This window comes from Eriocheir sinensis, chromosome 52 (assembly GCF_024679095.1).
Source record: "Eriocheir sinensis breed Jianghai 21 chromosome 52, ASM2467909v1, whole genome shotgun sequence".
Classification (NCBI taxonomy): Eukaryota; Metazoa; Arthropoda; class Malacostraca; order Decapoda; family Varunidae; genus Eriocheir; species Eriocheir sinensis.
Window position 1 is genome coordinate 8,837,543 of NC_066560.1, and position 17,411 is coordinate 8,854,953.

A 17,411-nucleotide genomic window follows, 5' to 3' on the forward strand; every position below is an offset into this window, starting at 1 on the left:
GGTCAGGGTGTTGAGAGAGAGAGAGAGAGAGAGAGAGAGAGAGAGAGAGAGAGAGAGAGAGAGAGAGATCATAATAACGCCTAAAGCCTAACCAATACAAGTTCCACATTTCTATATATAAAAAAAACAAGTAAAAAAAGAAAACGGACAGAAAAAACAAAAAAACAAAAAACGACTACTAATTAAACACGCCAAGAAGATGAAGGATAAGAGAAAAGGAGAAGAAAAAGCTAATAAAAAAAAATAATATATATATGAAAACAAACACAAGACGACCACCTCACCCCCCCCCCCCACACACACACACACAACAGCCCCTCCCCTTACACCACACACCTCATACCCTCACCTCACCCTCCCTCTACACACACGCTACACTAGTCCCCCCTGCACTACACACCTCCCTCCTCCCCCTCTCAACCCCCATCCACCTCCTCTCCCTCCCAAATCTATGCCTCGTGAAATTCGACACTCACAAAGAAAATACACGAGTTCTCCCTCAAATCAAGGACACCTGAAACCCCCAAAGCCTGAGGTGGAAACAGGAGATCGATAGAAAGAAACCCTTAGCGCGAGGACCGAAAGAAAACGGAGGAGGAGGTTCAGGCTCTCGATGACTTGGAATAGAAAATGGGAAGATGGTTGTCTGATTTTTAACATTTCTTTTTTAATGCTAATAAGAAGACTATTTTTTTTTATGATGAGTTTTTTATGATTTGTTTCTTATTTTGTACAAGTCTTTGGAAATACTAATAAGAGGAAGTGTTTTTTTTATAGAATTTTGCTATTATTATTATGTTTATTATTATCATTACTGTTCCTTATTTACTTTATTCTTTTTTTTTTACGACTTTGCGTTTATTATTATTGTTATGACAAAAGAAAACAAACGTGAATATGATTTTTACGTCTCCCTCAGATAATTCATTAAAACAAACAAGACAAATTAAAAAAAAAAAAAACTGTTGATATCTAAACAATAATTCAAATCTACACAAACACACACAAAAAATATAGAAGTTAAAAGTTAAGAGCGTCTTCTATGGCAGAGTCGTAAACTTAAAATTAACCTTTATGCAACCTCTTCTAAAACCAGAGTCACACAAAAAGTCCGAATATGAGGCTTATTTTGACTACTGACGACTAACGCTCCTTTTTTTGGACGCCTGTGCTGCCCTCTAGCGGCGGGCGTGTGCAAATGAAAGGCCTCACGATCACTCATTCTGCACACCTTCCGGGATGTGTGGTGTTGCATCTTACTCGTTTTTCTGAGCTCCTGATTCTAATAAAGAGGGAAATGAGGGTGTGAGGAGAGTGGAGTGAGAGGATGGATAGAGAGAAAAAGAGGAGAAGAAGGAGGAGGAGGAGGGAACGTAGTGTCAGGGAAAAAGTGAGAGGTTGGATAGAGAGAAGAAGGAGGAAGAGGAAAATGAGGAGGAACGTAGAAGTAAGGAACATAGCGTGAGGAAAGAAGAATAAAAGGGAGAGAAGAAGGAAGAAAAGGAGGGACACAGAGTGAGGAAAGAAGAGTGAGACGATAAACAGAGAGAAAAAAACTAGGAAAAAGCGAAGGAGGAGGTGGAGGAAGAGGAGAAGTAGGGTACGTAGAGATAGATCGGGAGATGATGGAGGGAGGAAAACTCTACTCTATGGAGGCAAAAAGTGAAAGGTTGATACTTGGAAGAAGACAAAAACGCGACAGGTGGAAGACAGGTGCGAGACGTGTATAAGGAAAGGTTTCGTAATGTGGAGGAAAAACACGATTAAAGATAAAGATGAAACAAAGATGAAAAAGAGAGAGAGAGAGAGAGAGAGAGAGAGAGAGAGAGAGAGAGTAAACGTGTCACAGAAATTAAAAAAAAGGTTACGTTGGACAGAGACAGACCAAAATAAGACAAACAAAAACAGAGAAAGAAACAGACAAACAGAAACGTCAGGAAAGAAAGGAAAACAGACGGCCAGAGAGAAAGGGAGAGAAAACAGCACAGACACGAATACAAATAAAAATAAAACACACACACACACACACACACACACACACACACACACACACACAAACACAAACGCACTCAACCCCTCTAATCCATCACACACAAACAAACAAACAATGCCCTCCCTCCCATACACAGACCTCTTCCCCAACCCACACACCCACAGCCTCCACAACCTCCCCCCACATACAACCCCTTCCCCAACGTCTCCCCAACCCCACCATAACCTCTCCCCACACACAAACCCTCCCCAGTACATCCATTAAACCCCTCCCCTTTAACAACCCAACCCACTAACATCACCCACCAAAACCCCTCCCAAAGACACACGCCCCTGTACCCTCTTCCCAATCCTTCCCCAGTTCCTCCCCTTCATGGTACTCCCCCACCAGTCCCATCACCCCTCCCGTACACCCACTCTCCCCCCTGTTATCACCCCGGGTTAAGCTTCTTTGCGTGGGGTCAGTCCATTCATAAGGCTTGGCTTGGCCCGGCGCCTCAAACACCTCACACTTCGACCAGCTCGTAAAGAGAGTCGTAGCCGCCTGCCCAACGACCCTGCTAACCACCTGAGCACCGCCGAGCTGAGTCCCATTTACGAGGTGCCGGATACGACCAGGGGGAGGGCGAGGCAGGGAGAGGGAGGCAGGGAGAGGCAGGGAGGGAGGAGTATAGGGCGAAGGAGGGACAGTAAGGCACAAGATGGACTGACGAAGTAGTATTTGGATGTAGGGAGAGAGGGAGAGGGACAACTGGCAGAGAGAGGAATGGTGAGGGAGGGAGAGGGAGAGGGACAGCTGGCAAAGAGAGGGAGAGGGAAGAGGTAGGAGAGGGAGGGAGAGGCAAAGAGTACAGAGCGAAAGAGGGACAGTAAGAGACTAGACGGTTTAACAAAGTAGGGATAGGGAGAGATAGGGAGCGGGAGGAGATGTAATAGATGGAAAAGTTGTGTAAGTAAGAAATGGAGAGTAGGAAACAAAAGTAGAAAAGAGAAATGAGAAAGACAAACGTAAGAATAAAACAAAGGAAGAACAGACTCATGAGAAGAATGGAATGGATAAAAAGGGAGAGATAGGGAGAGGGAGGAGATGTAATAGATGGAAAAGTTGTGAAAGTAAGAAATGGAGAATATGAAACAAAAATAGAAAAGAAAAAATGAGATAAACGTTAGAATAAAACAAAGGAAGAACAGACTCATGAAAATAATGGGATGGATAAAAAATAAGTTACAAGATAAAAAAAAGATACAAAATTAGAGGAGAACTGAAGTGAAGGAATGGGTGGATGGGGAGACGAGAGGAAGACAAGAAGAGGACGGAAAGAGGACACAACACAAACAGGGAGGTGCCAATCAAGAGGAACAAGAGGACTAACGTTACAGCATGCCACAAAGTCTGAGAAGTGTCACCGGGGCCATTTTTTTTTTTTTTTTTTTTGCTTCGCCGCGGGAGGAAGACAGTGACGTGAGAGCTACAGGAAAGTGACGAGGGGGAAAGTTGAGGTAGACTGAGAGATTGATGTTTTTTTGCTGTTGTTTAATTTATTTTCCTGTTATTTCTCTCTTCTTTATTTAATCGACTTCCCATTCTTTTTCTTCCTTCTTTTTTTCATTATTCTTTTTTCCGTCATCGCTGTATCCTATCTTCTTTTTCCTACAGCTACAGAAGAGTGACGAGCGGGAAAGTTGAGGTAGACTAAGAGATTGATGTTTTTTTGCTGTTGTTTAATTTATTTTCCTGTTATTTCTCTCTTCTTTATTTAATCGATTTATCATTCTTTCCTCTATCATCATTTTTTATCATTATTCTCTTTTTTTCATCATCATTGTTTCCTATCTTCTTCTTCCTTGCTACTTCACATCTCTTTATTTTCTCTTCCAACTGAATCATCTTCCTTATTTCATTTTATCCATCTTCCCTTTTTTTTAACTACCTCCATTTATCTTGTTTTTCTTTGCTGCAGTTTTATTTACCATTCTTCCTATCTTCTTTTCTCGCTACAACACACCTCTCTTTTTTTTTTCTTTTCATTTAATAGTTTTTCTACCTTATTCTGTCTCATTTCTCCTTCATTGCACACTCCGCTGTCTTCCTTACATCATCACGAGTTCATTCTCCCTCTTCTTATTAGTCATTTTTCTTCTTCTATGCGTACTCTCTACTCCACTTTTTTTCAGGACATTGCCTTCTACACTCTCTATAGTTTTCCTTTCTACTGCATCTCCTTCCCATTATCCTCTTCACGTTTGCTTTGTCCTCCTCTTCCTTCCTTCTTCCTCCTTTCCTATATTTCTTTATCCATCCGTTTTCTCCTATTCTCGTACTTTTCACTTCCTTTTTCATAATCTTGGTGTATCGGAACATTACATAATACGCTCTCAAGTTCCTCCTTCGCATTGTCCTCTCTCCATCTGCCTTCCTCCTCAACCTTCCTCACTCTTTATTTTTTTATTCATCCGTTTTCTCCTATTCTCGTACTTTCCATTTCCTCTTTCATAATCTTGGTGTATCGGAACATTACATTAAACGCTCTCAAGTTCCTCTCTCCATCTGCTTTCCTCCTTCTCCTTCCTCCCTCTTTATTTCTTTATTCATGAGCGCGATAACAAGTGGCACTGGTAATGAAGGCTTAATAGAAAAAGTGCTAGTGACGGGCAGTGCCAAACAGGGCGGCAGTGACGGGGGAGTGACGGGCAGGCGTTACCACCACGTTACCGCTATGATTTAAGTGCCGCGGGGAAAGTGACACCAGGGAGGGCCAGGCGAGGGTGTCGGGTGGCACTCAGAACCATACCCACACTCTGACACCCCTGCGGCACTCTCCCCTCCCCCCCTTTCACCCTCATCCTCCCCCCAACCAACACCCTTAACATTACCGACTATCCTCTCTCTCTTTTTCTCTCTCTCTCTTACAAATATCTACATCTTTTTTTTCTCATTTTCTTCCCTTTCCTTATCTATTTATTTTCTCTACCTTCCCTCTTCGCCTCCTTCCTTATCATCAACATCATCTATTTTTTTTCTGCCATTTCTTCTTCCTCCTCCTCCTCCTCCTCCTCCGTCAGTTAGTCTTCCCTCCTCCATGACATTCTTAACCCACATCTTCTCCCCTCTCCCCTCTTCTTCCCCCTCCCTCACACCCTCCCCCCTCCTCTTACCCACATAAACACACCCACACACTCCACTTTCTCACCCACTCTTCACACCCATGTCACTGAAACCCACAGCCACCCACCCCTCACCCACCTAACCACCCATGCCGGCCCACCCACCCAAACACCCACTCACACCCACCATTCTCTCTCCCTCTCTACCTCATTTTTTGCTCCTCCCTTCCCTAGAAAAGGAGGGTTAAGGGGGAAGAGGAGGAGGAGGAGGAGAGGGGAGGAGTGAGGGGAGGAGAGAGAGAAGAAACTGAAGACGGAATAGAGGAGAGGGAATGCGAGAAAAATATACCAAGAGGAAAAAAAAGGAGACGGATAAAAAACAAACAGAGGAGGGAAGGAGAGAGAAGAAGGAGGAGGAGGAGGAGGAGGAGGAGGAGGAGGAGGAGGAGGAGGAGGGTGAAAAAAAAGACGTGAAGAAACAAAGAGAGAGCGAGAGCGTGATAATAATAAAAAAAAACCGTTACATAAATAAGAGATAATTAGAAGAGAAACACGAGGCCTGAACACAATAATTAAAACGTGGAAGATGTGATGACAAGATAATGGCGTAAAGGGAAACAGGGAGATGAAGACAAACGCACGCACGCACACACACACACACACAAAAAAAAGACAGCAGTAACTTAAGCAAAACCGAGAAGAAAAAAAAATAGAGAGGGAGGTTAAACAAATAGAAAAGACAGTAACTTCAGGAAAATGTTCAAAATAGGAAGAAAAAATATGACTTGGAATTAAAGAAACGAAGGAATACACAGAAAGATAGACAAAAAAAGATAGTAAGTTGAAAAGCAGTCGAAGAAAATAGAAAAAAATGTAGGAGAAAAGAAACAAACAAAACAAAAACATAGACAATAACTTCAAGAAAATGCTTAGAAAAAACGAAAAAAAAAATAAGACTCAGAATTAAAGAAACGAAGGAATAGAGAGTAAATAGCTCAGAGAAAAGAAAATCAAGAAGAAATGGGAAAGAAAAGGATGGGAAATGGAAAGGAAAGGAAAAGAAAGGAAAGGACATGATGAGAAAAGAAAAGGAGAGGAAATGGAAAGCAAGCAAAGGAACAAAAAGAAAATAGAAAGGACTGCACATGAAGAGATAGGAGAGGGGAAGAAAGAAAAGGAGAAAAAATGAAAGGACAAAAACAGAGAAAAAGAAAAATAAAAAGAAAATAGAGGGACTAAACAGGTAAAAAACGAAGGGAAAGCGATGTGAAAGGAAAGGAAGGAGAGAACGGAACATCGGCACGGTACGGGTATACGGTACGGAAGGAGAGGTAATGGAAAGAAAGGAAAGGTAAGGAAATGAAGGGGAGGCGGCGGAATGGAGGGTTAGGGAGCGGCACGGGACGGAATAGAAGAGGCAATAACTGTGGTTGAGGGCGAAGATCAGTATAATAAGACAACAGGTGGCATAGCCCGCACTACCGCCTGCAATCAATCGGCTCCGGTAATGCACAGGTAAGGAATCCAACCCCAATCACCTGGGAAGAACCGCTACTCAAAAATTACACATCGATCTACCTGTGCAAAGAAGATCAGGTGAGTGAGAACGGCTATTACCACTACCAATACTACTACTACTACTACTGCTACTACTACTACTACTACTACTACTACTACACCGTCGACTACTATTCCTCCCCTGCTAACATAAACATTGCAATCTTTTTTTACACTGTTCATACGAGTTCTTTATCCCTCCTCCTCCTCCTCCTCCTCCTCCTCCACAATAGGGGCGTGGAGTGGTCGTGCACCGTGGAATTTATAAACGCGCGAAGACTTATGGACCCAGGAATGCTCGGAGAGGGACCCAAAAGCCTGGCCTGAGGAACATCGCTATAACTCATTCCTGTGACTGCCTGTGTTTGCATCTGGCACGAGGCGGAGGAGGAGGAGGAGGAGGAGGAGGAGGTAATGAGAAGGGTTAAAGAAAGATGAAAAAAAAGAGAAAAATAGCCTGTTAAAGCAAACGAAGGAGAAAAACACCAAGAAATCTACATACGAGGAGAGAGAGAGAGAGAGAGAGAGAGAGAGAGAGAGAGAGAGAGAGAGAGAGAGAGAGGTAATTGCAAGGTTTCTTTTACGCGACTTAGTTTGTAATGCAGACTTAACAAGAGAGAGAGAGAGGAGAGAGGAGGAAGGGAAGGGAGGAAGGGACGGGCGCGGCTACACTCCCCCTTCCAGTCCCTTCCCTTCCCTCCCTTCCTCCTTCCTTCTCTCCCTCCCAAAGGAAATATGACATATGGCCAGGCCGAAGGACTTAACCGCTGCAGGTCATGTGGGAGGAAGGGAGGAAGAGGGAGGGAGGGAGGGAAGAAGAGGAAGAGGAATGGACGGAAGAGGAAGGGAGGGAAACGATGGAGGGAAGGGACTAAAAAGGAAAGGGAGAATGCAAAGGAGGAATGAGGAAAAAGGAAGAGGAAATGATGGAGAAAAGTGAGACAAAAGAAGAGGAGAAGAAGAGGAATAGGAGAGAACGGAAGAGGAAGGGAGGGAAACGAAGAGTACAGAGAAAGAATGAAGGAAAAAAGGAAGAGGAAACGATGGAGAAAAGTGAACCGAAAAGGAGAAAGGAAGAAGAGGGAAAGGAGAGGCAGGAGAAGATGGGAACAGAAGGATGGATGAAAACGAGAATGGAAAAGGAAGAAGTGGAGAATAGAAGCGACTGTCAAAATGGAGGATGAAGTGAAGGAAGGAAGAGAAGTAAAGAAGGAAGAAAGGAAAGCAAAGAAAACGAGTAAAGGAAAGAAAACAAAGATGAAGGAAAGAAGGAAGGAAAGAAATAATTATCAAGAAAAAATGACAAAACGAAGAAGAAAAAGATAATAAAAAAAACAGAAGGAAAAGAAAAATATAAGATAAGGAGGAAAAGCGAAGGAAGGAAGGAAGGAGGTAAAAGGGGGAAGGAAAGAGGAAATAAAGAGGGAAAAGAGGGGAAGGAAGGAAGAACGGCGGGAAGAGAGAGAGAGAGAGAGAGACCTGACACAGATGGCGTTGCTTCTATAGTTTCCTGTTAGGCTGATTTTGAAGACGTCTCTCTCTCTCTCTCTCTCTCTCTCTCTCTCTCTCTCTCTCTCTCTCTCTCTCTCTCTCTCTCTCTCTATCTCTTCTTTTGACAGTCATTGCGAGGTCATTCATAAAGCCACTCTCTCTCTCTCTCTCTCTCGGCCACTCATCCACCTCTTCTTATTCTTCAGTAAGTTCTCTCTCTCTCTCTCTCTCTCTCTCTCTCTCTCTCTCTCTCTCTCTCACGGACGATGGGTTTTCTCTCTTTATCGCTTGTACACGTGTTTTAGAGAGAGAGAGAGAGAGAGAGAGAGAGAGAGAGAGAGAGAGAGAGAGAGAGAGAGAGAGAGAGAGAGAGAGAGAGCATTGTGCTACACACGTAACCCCCTAACCCCCTCCCCCCCTTGCCTTATACTGCGCCCTATGTACACAAACACATAACATAGAGAGCTACCAAGAAGAGGAGGAGGAGGAGGAGGAGGAAGAGGAGGAGGAGGAGGAGGAGGAGAGTGAAAAGGCTCAAAATGGAAGGAGTACAGTGAGACAAGAAGAAGGAAAGGAAAGTAAAATATAGGAAAGAAAATAATAATAATAATAATAATAATAATAATAATAATAATAATAATAATAATAAAAATAATAATAATAATAATAATAATAAGAAGAAGAAGAAGAAGAAGAAGAAGAAGAAGAAAAAAGTTTGAGGCTTCACAAAAGTCTTCTGGATCGTGCTTGACACAGAGAGATAGATAGAGAGAGAGAGAGAGAGAGAGAGAGAGAGAGAGAGAGAGAGACTACAGGACTTTATGACATGGTATTAGGGCGTTGGAAGTAGTGGTGGAGGAGGCACGTACTGAGGAAGAGAGAGGAGGAGGAGGAGGAGGGGGAGGAGGAGGAGGAGGAGGAAGACAGAGAAGAATTAGGTCGGTTGCTGGAGAGACAGAGCGACACAAACTAAAGGAGAAAAGGAGGGAAAGAAAAGGAAAGAAAAGGAGGAGGAGGAGGAAGAGGAGGAGGAGGAGGAGGAGGAGGAGGAGGAGGAGGATCGGGTGTCATGCCAGTGTGGGTCATGACCTCGACCTTCTACACCACCACCACCACCATCACCATCACCATCACCACCACCACCACCATCACCACCACCACCAAGGAGGACACCCCATATAAACACCATCAACACCACAATCACCTAGTCCCCCCTCTCTCTCTCTCTCTCTCTCTCGTTGTTTTTTTTTTAGAGAGAGAGAGAGAGAGAGAGAGAGAGAGAGAGAGAGAGAGAGAGAGAGAGAGAGAGAGAGAGAGAGAGAGAGAGAGAGAGAGAGAGAGAGAGAGAGAGAGAGAGAGAGAGAGAGAGAGAGAGAGATAGGAAGAGTAAAAAAAAAAAAGGTAAGTATAGTCTGAAGCGTCATAGTTATCGATAAGAGAATTTAAAGGACGATCTAACACTCTCTCTTCTCTCTCCTGCTAAATATAAATACCGCGATTAAGCCTCCGTACAGGGTGGCTCATAAAGTGTTGAAACGACTCTATTCCTTGACACCCAAATGGCTACCAGATCCTCTTTACCAGCTGCGAGAGAGAGAGAGAGAGAGAGAGAGAGAGAGAGAGAGAGAGAGAGAGAGAGAGAGAGAGAGAGAGATATGAGAAGGGGGCGTAGATGAATATATTTAAAAGGAATTGATGAAAAGTATTAGTTTCAACACACACACACACACACACACACACACACACACACACACACACACACACACACACACATAACCCTCTCCCTCCACACACATACACACACATACACACACACACACATAGGTAACCCCCTTCCCCCGCACACACACACACACACACACACACACACACACACACACACACACACACACACACCTACATACATACTTTCATTAAATATAACATAATGACGCCAGATTAATCCTATACAGACATCACAGCTCGTTACATTAGAATTACGGGCTGGATCAAAATAACGTCAGGTCAAATTACACCATCACACGCCCTGAAATTAATCCAATCTTAACGCACGTGAGTGAAAAATCATACACAGAAAGATAGACAGACATATATAGACGGATACATGCACACACACATATACATACATACATACCTGGTGATACATATATACATACATACATCGATAAGGACAGACATACATAAATCTCATATGTGAGTGGAAATACATGCAGACAGAAAGATACAGACAGACACATAGACAAGTAATACATACACGTGTATACATATATACCTAATGATACATACACACTTAAGGACACATATACATAAATCTATGACTACAAGAAGGTTATATTAAGGCTTAGAGAGCTTTTTTTTTTTTAATACTACAAGAATATTGAGACTTAAGTGGACAGATTGTAAAGTGGAAAAAAATGAGAGAAATACTGAGAAAAAATATATTTAAGAGAAGTTAAGGATGTATTTAGCAATGGAAAGAGAATTAGAGAAATATGAAAGAACTTGAGATAGAGGAATGAAAAATAAATAAGAATACAGTATAATTGAGATGATCTACAGAAATTAAAGAAACTAGACGAAAAAAAAATAAAAAAAAGCAATAGAGCAAAAATGAAACGGTACCGGATAAAAATTAAAGAAACTGAGTGACAAGTGAAAAATAAATAACCAGGAGTAGAAAATTAGAAAAAATCGACCATGTGAAAAAGAAATGAAGGCGTTTATACAATAGGAAGAAAAAGGGAAACGATGAAGAGAAACAACGAGAATAACCTATGAATATAAGTGGAGGAATAATACATACTTAGAAAAAAATACTAGACAATGCAGGGAAGTAGGAAAAATGGATACAAGAAAAAATATACATGATAGAACAAAAATGAGGTCAAAAATAGTTAGTTAGACGGAAGAAAGAAGAAATATACCGAAAAAAATAGGATAATTAAACATATACCATTACAGCGTGTGCCAAAAGAGTTAGTTAGAGAGAGAGAGATAGAGAGAGTGAGCAAACAGAAAGCAACATAAAACCAGACAGAAAATTAGAGAAAAATGAAAACTACGAAATCAACATAAAAAGGGAGGACTATACTAAAAATTAAGAAGACGATTAAACATATACCATTAGAGAGTGCCAAAGGAGTTAGTTAGAGAGAGAGATAGAGAGAGTGAGCAAACATAAAGCAACATAAAACCAGACAGAAAATTAGAGAAAAAATGAAAACTACGAGATCAACATAAAAAGGGAGGACTATACTAAAAATTAAGAAGGCAATTAAACATATACCATAAGAGAGTGTGCCAAAGGGGTTAGTTAGAGAGAGTAAACAGGGAGTAACGCCAAATGAATACAGGATGAGGACAGGAGTAACGCAGCGGAAGGTAACGAGCTAAAGGGCATAATGGAACCGATAAATTAGAGAAATGAGACGATAAATCAAGAGAGAGAGAGAGAGAGAGAGAGAGAGAGAGAGAGAGAGAGAGAGAGAGAGAGAGAGAGAGAGAGAGAGAGATTACTTAATAACATCAGAAAAAAAGGAGAAATAAGAGGAGTGAGGAAGTAGAGTAAAGGAGTAAATCAAAGGTGTAAACGGGAGTAATTTAAGTAAGGTAAAAAAAATATAAAAAATAAGTAAAATGATAAAAAAGTAAAGAAATACAACAAAGAAAAAGAATAAGGTGCAAAAAACAAAAAGAAGTGAAATATGAAGGAAAAAAAGAACATAAAACCATAAAATAAAGTGAAAAAAAAATTAAGTAAAAAATACGAAAACAACAAAAAACAAAGCAAAGAAATGAATGAAGTCAGACATACTAAAAAAAATAAACAAGAAATAAAACAAAAATAAACAAAAAAAGGCGTAGGAATAAAGCTAACGAGAAAACCAGGAGTGGGAACCGAACCCATGGACCCAAGCAAAGGAACCAACCACCCAGCCAACCAGTCAATAGGAAGAAGAAGAAGAGGAAGAAAGAAGACAAGGAGGAGGAGGAGGAGGAGGAGGAGGAGGAGGAGGAGGAGGAGGAGTAGGGAGCGAACGAACGTGATGGTTACCTACCTAATGAATCTGTCATCCCTCGTACTAGAGTGGCGGGATCTGACCCACCTGTTGGCGTAGGAAACACTGCGTATCAGATTAACAAGCCCAAAGGTGAGGCGGAGGGGGGGGGGGGGGAAAAAAGTGTACCTGGGCTTGTAGGTGTAAGTGGTAGGTGTGGGGGGGATGTGAGGTCAGGTGTGTGTGGGGGGGTAGGGTGAGGTGAAGGGGGGGGGGGGGAGTGGAGGTGAAGAGGTTGTGCGTGTGTGCGTATGTGTGTGTGTGTGTATGTAAGGGTGTTGGTGTGTGAATTAAGGGGGGGACAGGTGTGGGGAATGGGGAGAAGGATGGGTGAGGTTGTGGGTTGGAGTCGTGGGAGGGGAGGGGGAGAATTTGGCAGAAGTGTGTGTGTGTGTGTGTGTGTGTGTGTGTGTGTGTGTGTGTGTGTGTGTGTGTGTGTGTGTATGTATGGAGTTTTACAGTGAATTCCGTGTGTGCGTGTGCGTGTGTGTGTGTGTGTGCGTGTGTGTGTGTGTGTGTGTGTGTGTGAGTTTGTACGTGCGCTAACATACATGTGTCAACGGGGGCCATTTGTCACAATAAAAACACAACACTACCTGAAAATGGTCTCTTTTATAAGTCTAATATTACTTGCTATATTTTTTTATCATCCTCTCTTAAAGTAAACATGATTATAGGACTCATTCGGACATCGGCTCATCTTGCACGTCAAACTGGAGACATTAAAACACTCTGTAATTGTCGCTACCTGTTGGCGATTTGGTAATTAAAGGTAATTTGAGAAAGGTATAAAAGTGAATATTTAACGCTAACTGCTCGGCTTCGTTCAATGACCGCTCTGACAACCAATGAAAACCTCTCTATTCTTCCTCCTCCTCCTCCTCCTCCTATCCCTCGTCATCATCTTCTTGCCCCTCCTTTTTTTTTTTTTGCTGTGTATGTGTTTTATATTTCATCATCATCGTCATCATCATTTATATTCTCCTTTTTTTTCTTTTTATTATTTTTTTTCTATTTTACAGTTCAAGTTTTTCTTCCTCGTTGATATGCTAAAGCCTCCTCCTCCTCTACCCTTTGCTCCCTCCTCCTCTTCCTCCTCCTCCTCCTCCTCCTCGACACAATCCCCCACAATCAGCTCCGTGGCGGCACAAACAAACACAGACGCACACAGACGACAACAATAGCAGGGGCCGATGCGGGGAGAAGTCGGTCTGAAGGGCTGAAGGGTGAAGGGGGGTGGGGTGGGAAAGGGTGAAGGGGGGGAGGGGGAAGGGAAGGGGAGGGTTGGGAGTCTAGGAGCTTTTAACCCCCTCGCAAAAAGTGTTATTCTCTCTCTCTCTCTCTCTCTCTCTCTCTCCTCTCTCCCTCTCTCTTTCTCTCTCTCCATTTTGTTTTGATGTCCTGTTCTTTTTTTCAATTTCCGTATCCTTGCTTATCAATATTTCCGCTTTTTCCCTCAATTATTTCACTTATCAAACTTTTTCATTGCTTATTTTTCTTCTTGTTTATTAGTGTACGTAAACTTTCTACTTGAGTCCTATCAATCCCCCCTCTCTCTCTCTCTCTTTTTTTTGCTGTCCCAATTCCTGATGCAAGAGTTAACCAATCACCCTCATTCTTTCACCCCTTTCACCGGTAAGCTCTGGAACGGACACATTTAATTGATCCGTATTTCCTCCTTACAATGACTCCAATTACTTCAAGAGGGGAGAGGAGGAGGAGGAAGGACCATTAGACACTTCGGTCGGTGCTGTCAGACGCTTCCAGACCTCACATCAACTGCTTCCAAAGGGCGAAAAGGGGATCAGTCGGGTTCTAATGAGTGTTTCTTCAGGTTCAGGGTACAGAAGAAGGGTCAAACTGTCACTAGGGTTATAAAACTACCCCTGGAAATGCACAAAACTCCTAGGAAAGCCTCGTAAAATGTGTGTGCCTGAACGCCGAATTTTTTTTTAATAATGTAACCGATACTTCTCTCACCTGAATTGATAACTCTTTCCAATCTTTTATAGTATCGGTTTATTCTTCTATTCGTTGTTGTTGTTGTTGTTAGAGACGTGAATTGCAGGCTCTTTTTTTCTAGTTGTTCCTGTGATTTCAATAATTACTGCAAGACACCTCCTCCTCCTCCTCCTCCTCCTCCTCCTCCTCTAAATACCAAAATAATAAACGCGCGAACACATGAAAATAAAGATAGAGAAAAACAGAGAAAAGGAAAAGAAAGTAGAGAAAAAAAGGAAGAAAAGAAAGCGAGAAAGACAAAGAGAGATAACAAAGAAAAACCGCAAGTAAGAAAGTAAAAAAAAAAAAGAATATTCTAATGAACCAAAATCTTTAATCTTTGACTGTAGCATTTGTTGTTGTTGTTGTTGTTGTTGTTGGAGAAACGAATTACAGGCTTATTTTTTTTTTCCTTCCTTATTCGTTGTGCTCTTTTCAGCTCGCCTCCTTTGCCGTACGTAAATAGAACACCATCGTAGACTATCCCTTCCATTATTCCTATTCCCCTTCTAAAAAAAAAACATCCTCCTCTTCCCTTACTCTTCTTTATATGAACGCGATTTCTATTTTCAGTTTTCCCACTTCCTCGTTCGTTACTTAGTCCTATCTTTATTACCTGTGCTTCTCCGCCCTTCCTTTCCTCCCCTCCTTCCCTCCTCTTCTTCCTTGCATGTGTATATATATAGCAAGCGAGGGAAGGAAGGAAGGAAGGAAGGAAGACGGTTGTAGGCAAGGGAAGAGAGAGGGCGGAAAGAGATATAGAACAGGAGCGAATAAGGTGAGAAAGAGAACTCGTAATAAAAAAGGGGAAAAGGGAAATTGTAGGATAAACAAAAATATATTCGTAGATAAATATTAAAAGGAAATACAGAACAAGGAATATTAGAAGAAGTTTGTACAGGCTTTTTTTCGCTCTCTCTTCTTCCTCCTTTCCTTCATCACTTCCTTCCTTCCTTCCTTCGTATCTTTTCTCTATTTTTTTCTTTTTCCTTTTTCCTCAACTAGTTTTCCATTCTCTCTTTTTGTTCTTTGCTAAATACCAAAATGATAATCGCGGGAAGAAAGGGAAATAAAGACAAAGAAAACCAGAGAAAAGGAAAAGTAGAAGGAAATAGAGAAACAAGAAGAAAAGAAAGAGAAAATAGAACGAACAGAAGAGAAAGAAAGGAGAAATATAAGGAAAGAAAAGAAGAGAAAAAAGGAAGAGAAAAAATAACTGTAAGAAAGTAGGAAAGAAAAAGAATATAAGGAGCAACAGAAGAGAAAAAGGAAGAGACAGAAAAAAATAAAACACAGGAAAAGAAAAGGAAAGGAAAGAAAAGAGAAATAAAAAATAAATAGCACAGATAAAAAAAAAATGAAGTAGCCGAGAATTGAAAAAGAGTGAAAAAAAGAAAAAAAACAAGCATGAACGAAAACTCAAATTAGGAAGGAAGAAAAAAATAAAGAAAATTAAAAATCCTTAACACGTCTATGCAAAAAAGAAAAAAAATATCTCGAGTCCTACAGGTGTCCTTCGCAGGTGTTCCTTTGGGTTCCTTTGGTTCCTTCAGACGCTGGTGGGTTTCTAAAGGACATATGAGACCCCCCCCTCTCCCTCTCTCTCTCTCTCTCTCTCTCTCTCTCTCTCTCTCTCTCTCTCCACCGCCTCTTCCTCCCTTTTCACTCTCCTTAGCTCTTTATTTTCCTTTATCTCTCTCTTTTTTTCTCTCTCTCTCTCTTCTTCTTCTTCCTTCCTCTCTCCCTCCCTTCCCGTTTTCCTCCATAGGCTGTTTCTTTAATTATATCCTGTAATCCTAGGCCTCTCTCTCTCTCTCTCTCTCTCTCTCTCTCTCTCTCTCTCTCTCTCTCTTTCACACTTTTTTTCCTCCCTCCCTTGTTTTCTCCACCTCTTCCATCCTTCTCTCTCTTTTCCCTCCCTTTTCTCTCTTCTCCCTACATTCTCGCCTTCTCTCCCTCTTCCTTTTCATCCATTCATTCCTTGTCTCCTAACCACCCCTACGTTTCTTATTTATGCCTTTTGTTCTCTCTCTCTCTTTCTTCTCTCTCTTCCTCCTTTTCCTCCTTCTCCTCCTCTTGTTTTCCTACTCTTCCTCTTCCAATCTTTTCCTTCCTCCGTTCCTTCTCTCAAAATCATGCCTTCGCTTCCTATTTCCTCTTTCTTCCTTCTCCTTCACCCTCCTCCTCCTTCTCCTCCTCCTCCTCATAACATTAATTTGTTCTCTCATGTTCTAGTCGAGTCTTTCTTCTCATAATGGTTCTTCTCCCCTCCCATTTTCCCTCCCTTTCCCTTCGTCCTGTTCCGTCCCTCCGTCTCCTTCCTTCCTTCCTTTCCCATTTCTGCGTTTACCTCATTATTTTCCTCCTCCTCCTCCTTCTCCTTCTTCTAAGTCTCCTTCCTTCCTCTCTTCTGTTATTGTTGTTATTTTTTTGTTTTGTTTTGAAGTTCTAATCTTGTGTTACTTATTTTAGCAGTTATTATTTTTTTCCTTATTTTCTTTAATGTTTAGACACTTTAATATCGTTTTTTTTATTTTCTCTTCTTATTTTCATTCTTTTTCTTGTATTTTCCGTATTTTCCTTTCCTTTCTTCGGCTTCTCTCGCTCTTTATCTCTTGTTATTCTTCTGTTCGACTGGTGGGCCTTTCTTCCCTCCCTCCCTCCCTCCCTCCCTCCCTTCATCCCTCCCTCCTCTTCTTCCCTCCATAATGGTCCTCTTATGCCCCCATTCCTCCCTTTCTCCCTCTCTTTAATTCCATCATTTCGTCCTCTCCTTTCTTCGTCAAATCTTTTCTCTATTTCTCGTCTTTCTTATCTTCTTCCTTCTTCGGGTTTTTCTTCATGGTTTTCTTTTGTCCTCTTTTCTTCTCTCTCTTTCTCCCTTTCTTTAATTCTATCGTTTCGTATTTTCTCTTTTTCTATATCTTCTTTTCTTTTAGTTTCTTCCTTCTTCGAATTCTGCGTCTTCATTTTCCTTCATATTTTTTTTCTTGTGTCTCCTATTTCTCTCTTTCCATTGTTTCGTATTTTCTCCTTTTCTATATCTTCCTTTCTTAGTTTCTTCCTTCTATTTCTCTATCTCCATCTTCTTCCTTCATAATGGCTCTCTTGTGTCTCCCATTCCCATTTTCTTCCTCTCTTTCATTCCAGCATTCCATCATCTTTTCCTTTATCTAAGCATTTTTCTATCTCTCATTTCCTTATCTT

The 17,411-nt window shown here is 41.6% G+C and overlaps 1 protein-coding gene across 7 annotated transcripts in view; it reads right to left on the minus strand.

Moving 5' to 3' along the window:
• The window catches only part of LOC126983032 (homeobox protein homothorax-like), a 289,790-nt gene that overhangs the window by 12,033 nt on the left and 260,346 nt on the right, over positions 1-17,411 (minus strand). For 5 of the 7 annotated variants that reach the window (XR_007735485.1, XM_050835464.1, XM_050835459.1 and 2 more), the window contains exon 9: positions 12,204-12,269. The exons of 1 other annotated variant lie outside the window; for it this stretch is intronic. Coding sequence is in view for 5 of the 6 variants with exons in the window: in XM_050835464.1 (XP_050691421.1) it covers positions 12,204-12,269 (66 nt within the window). In the remaining variant the exon portion in view is untranslated. The remainder of the gene's footprint in view (positions 1-12,203; positions 12,270-17,411) is intronic. One more of the 7 variants, XM_050835462.1, reaches the window with a different exon arrangement.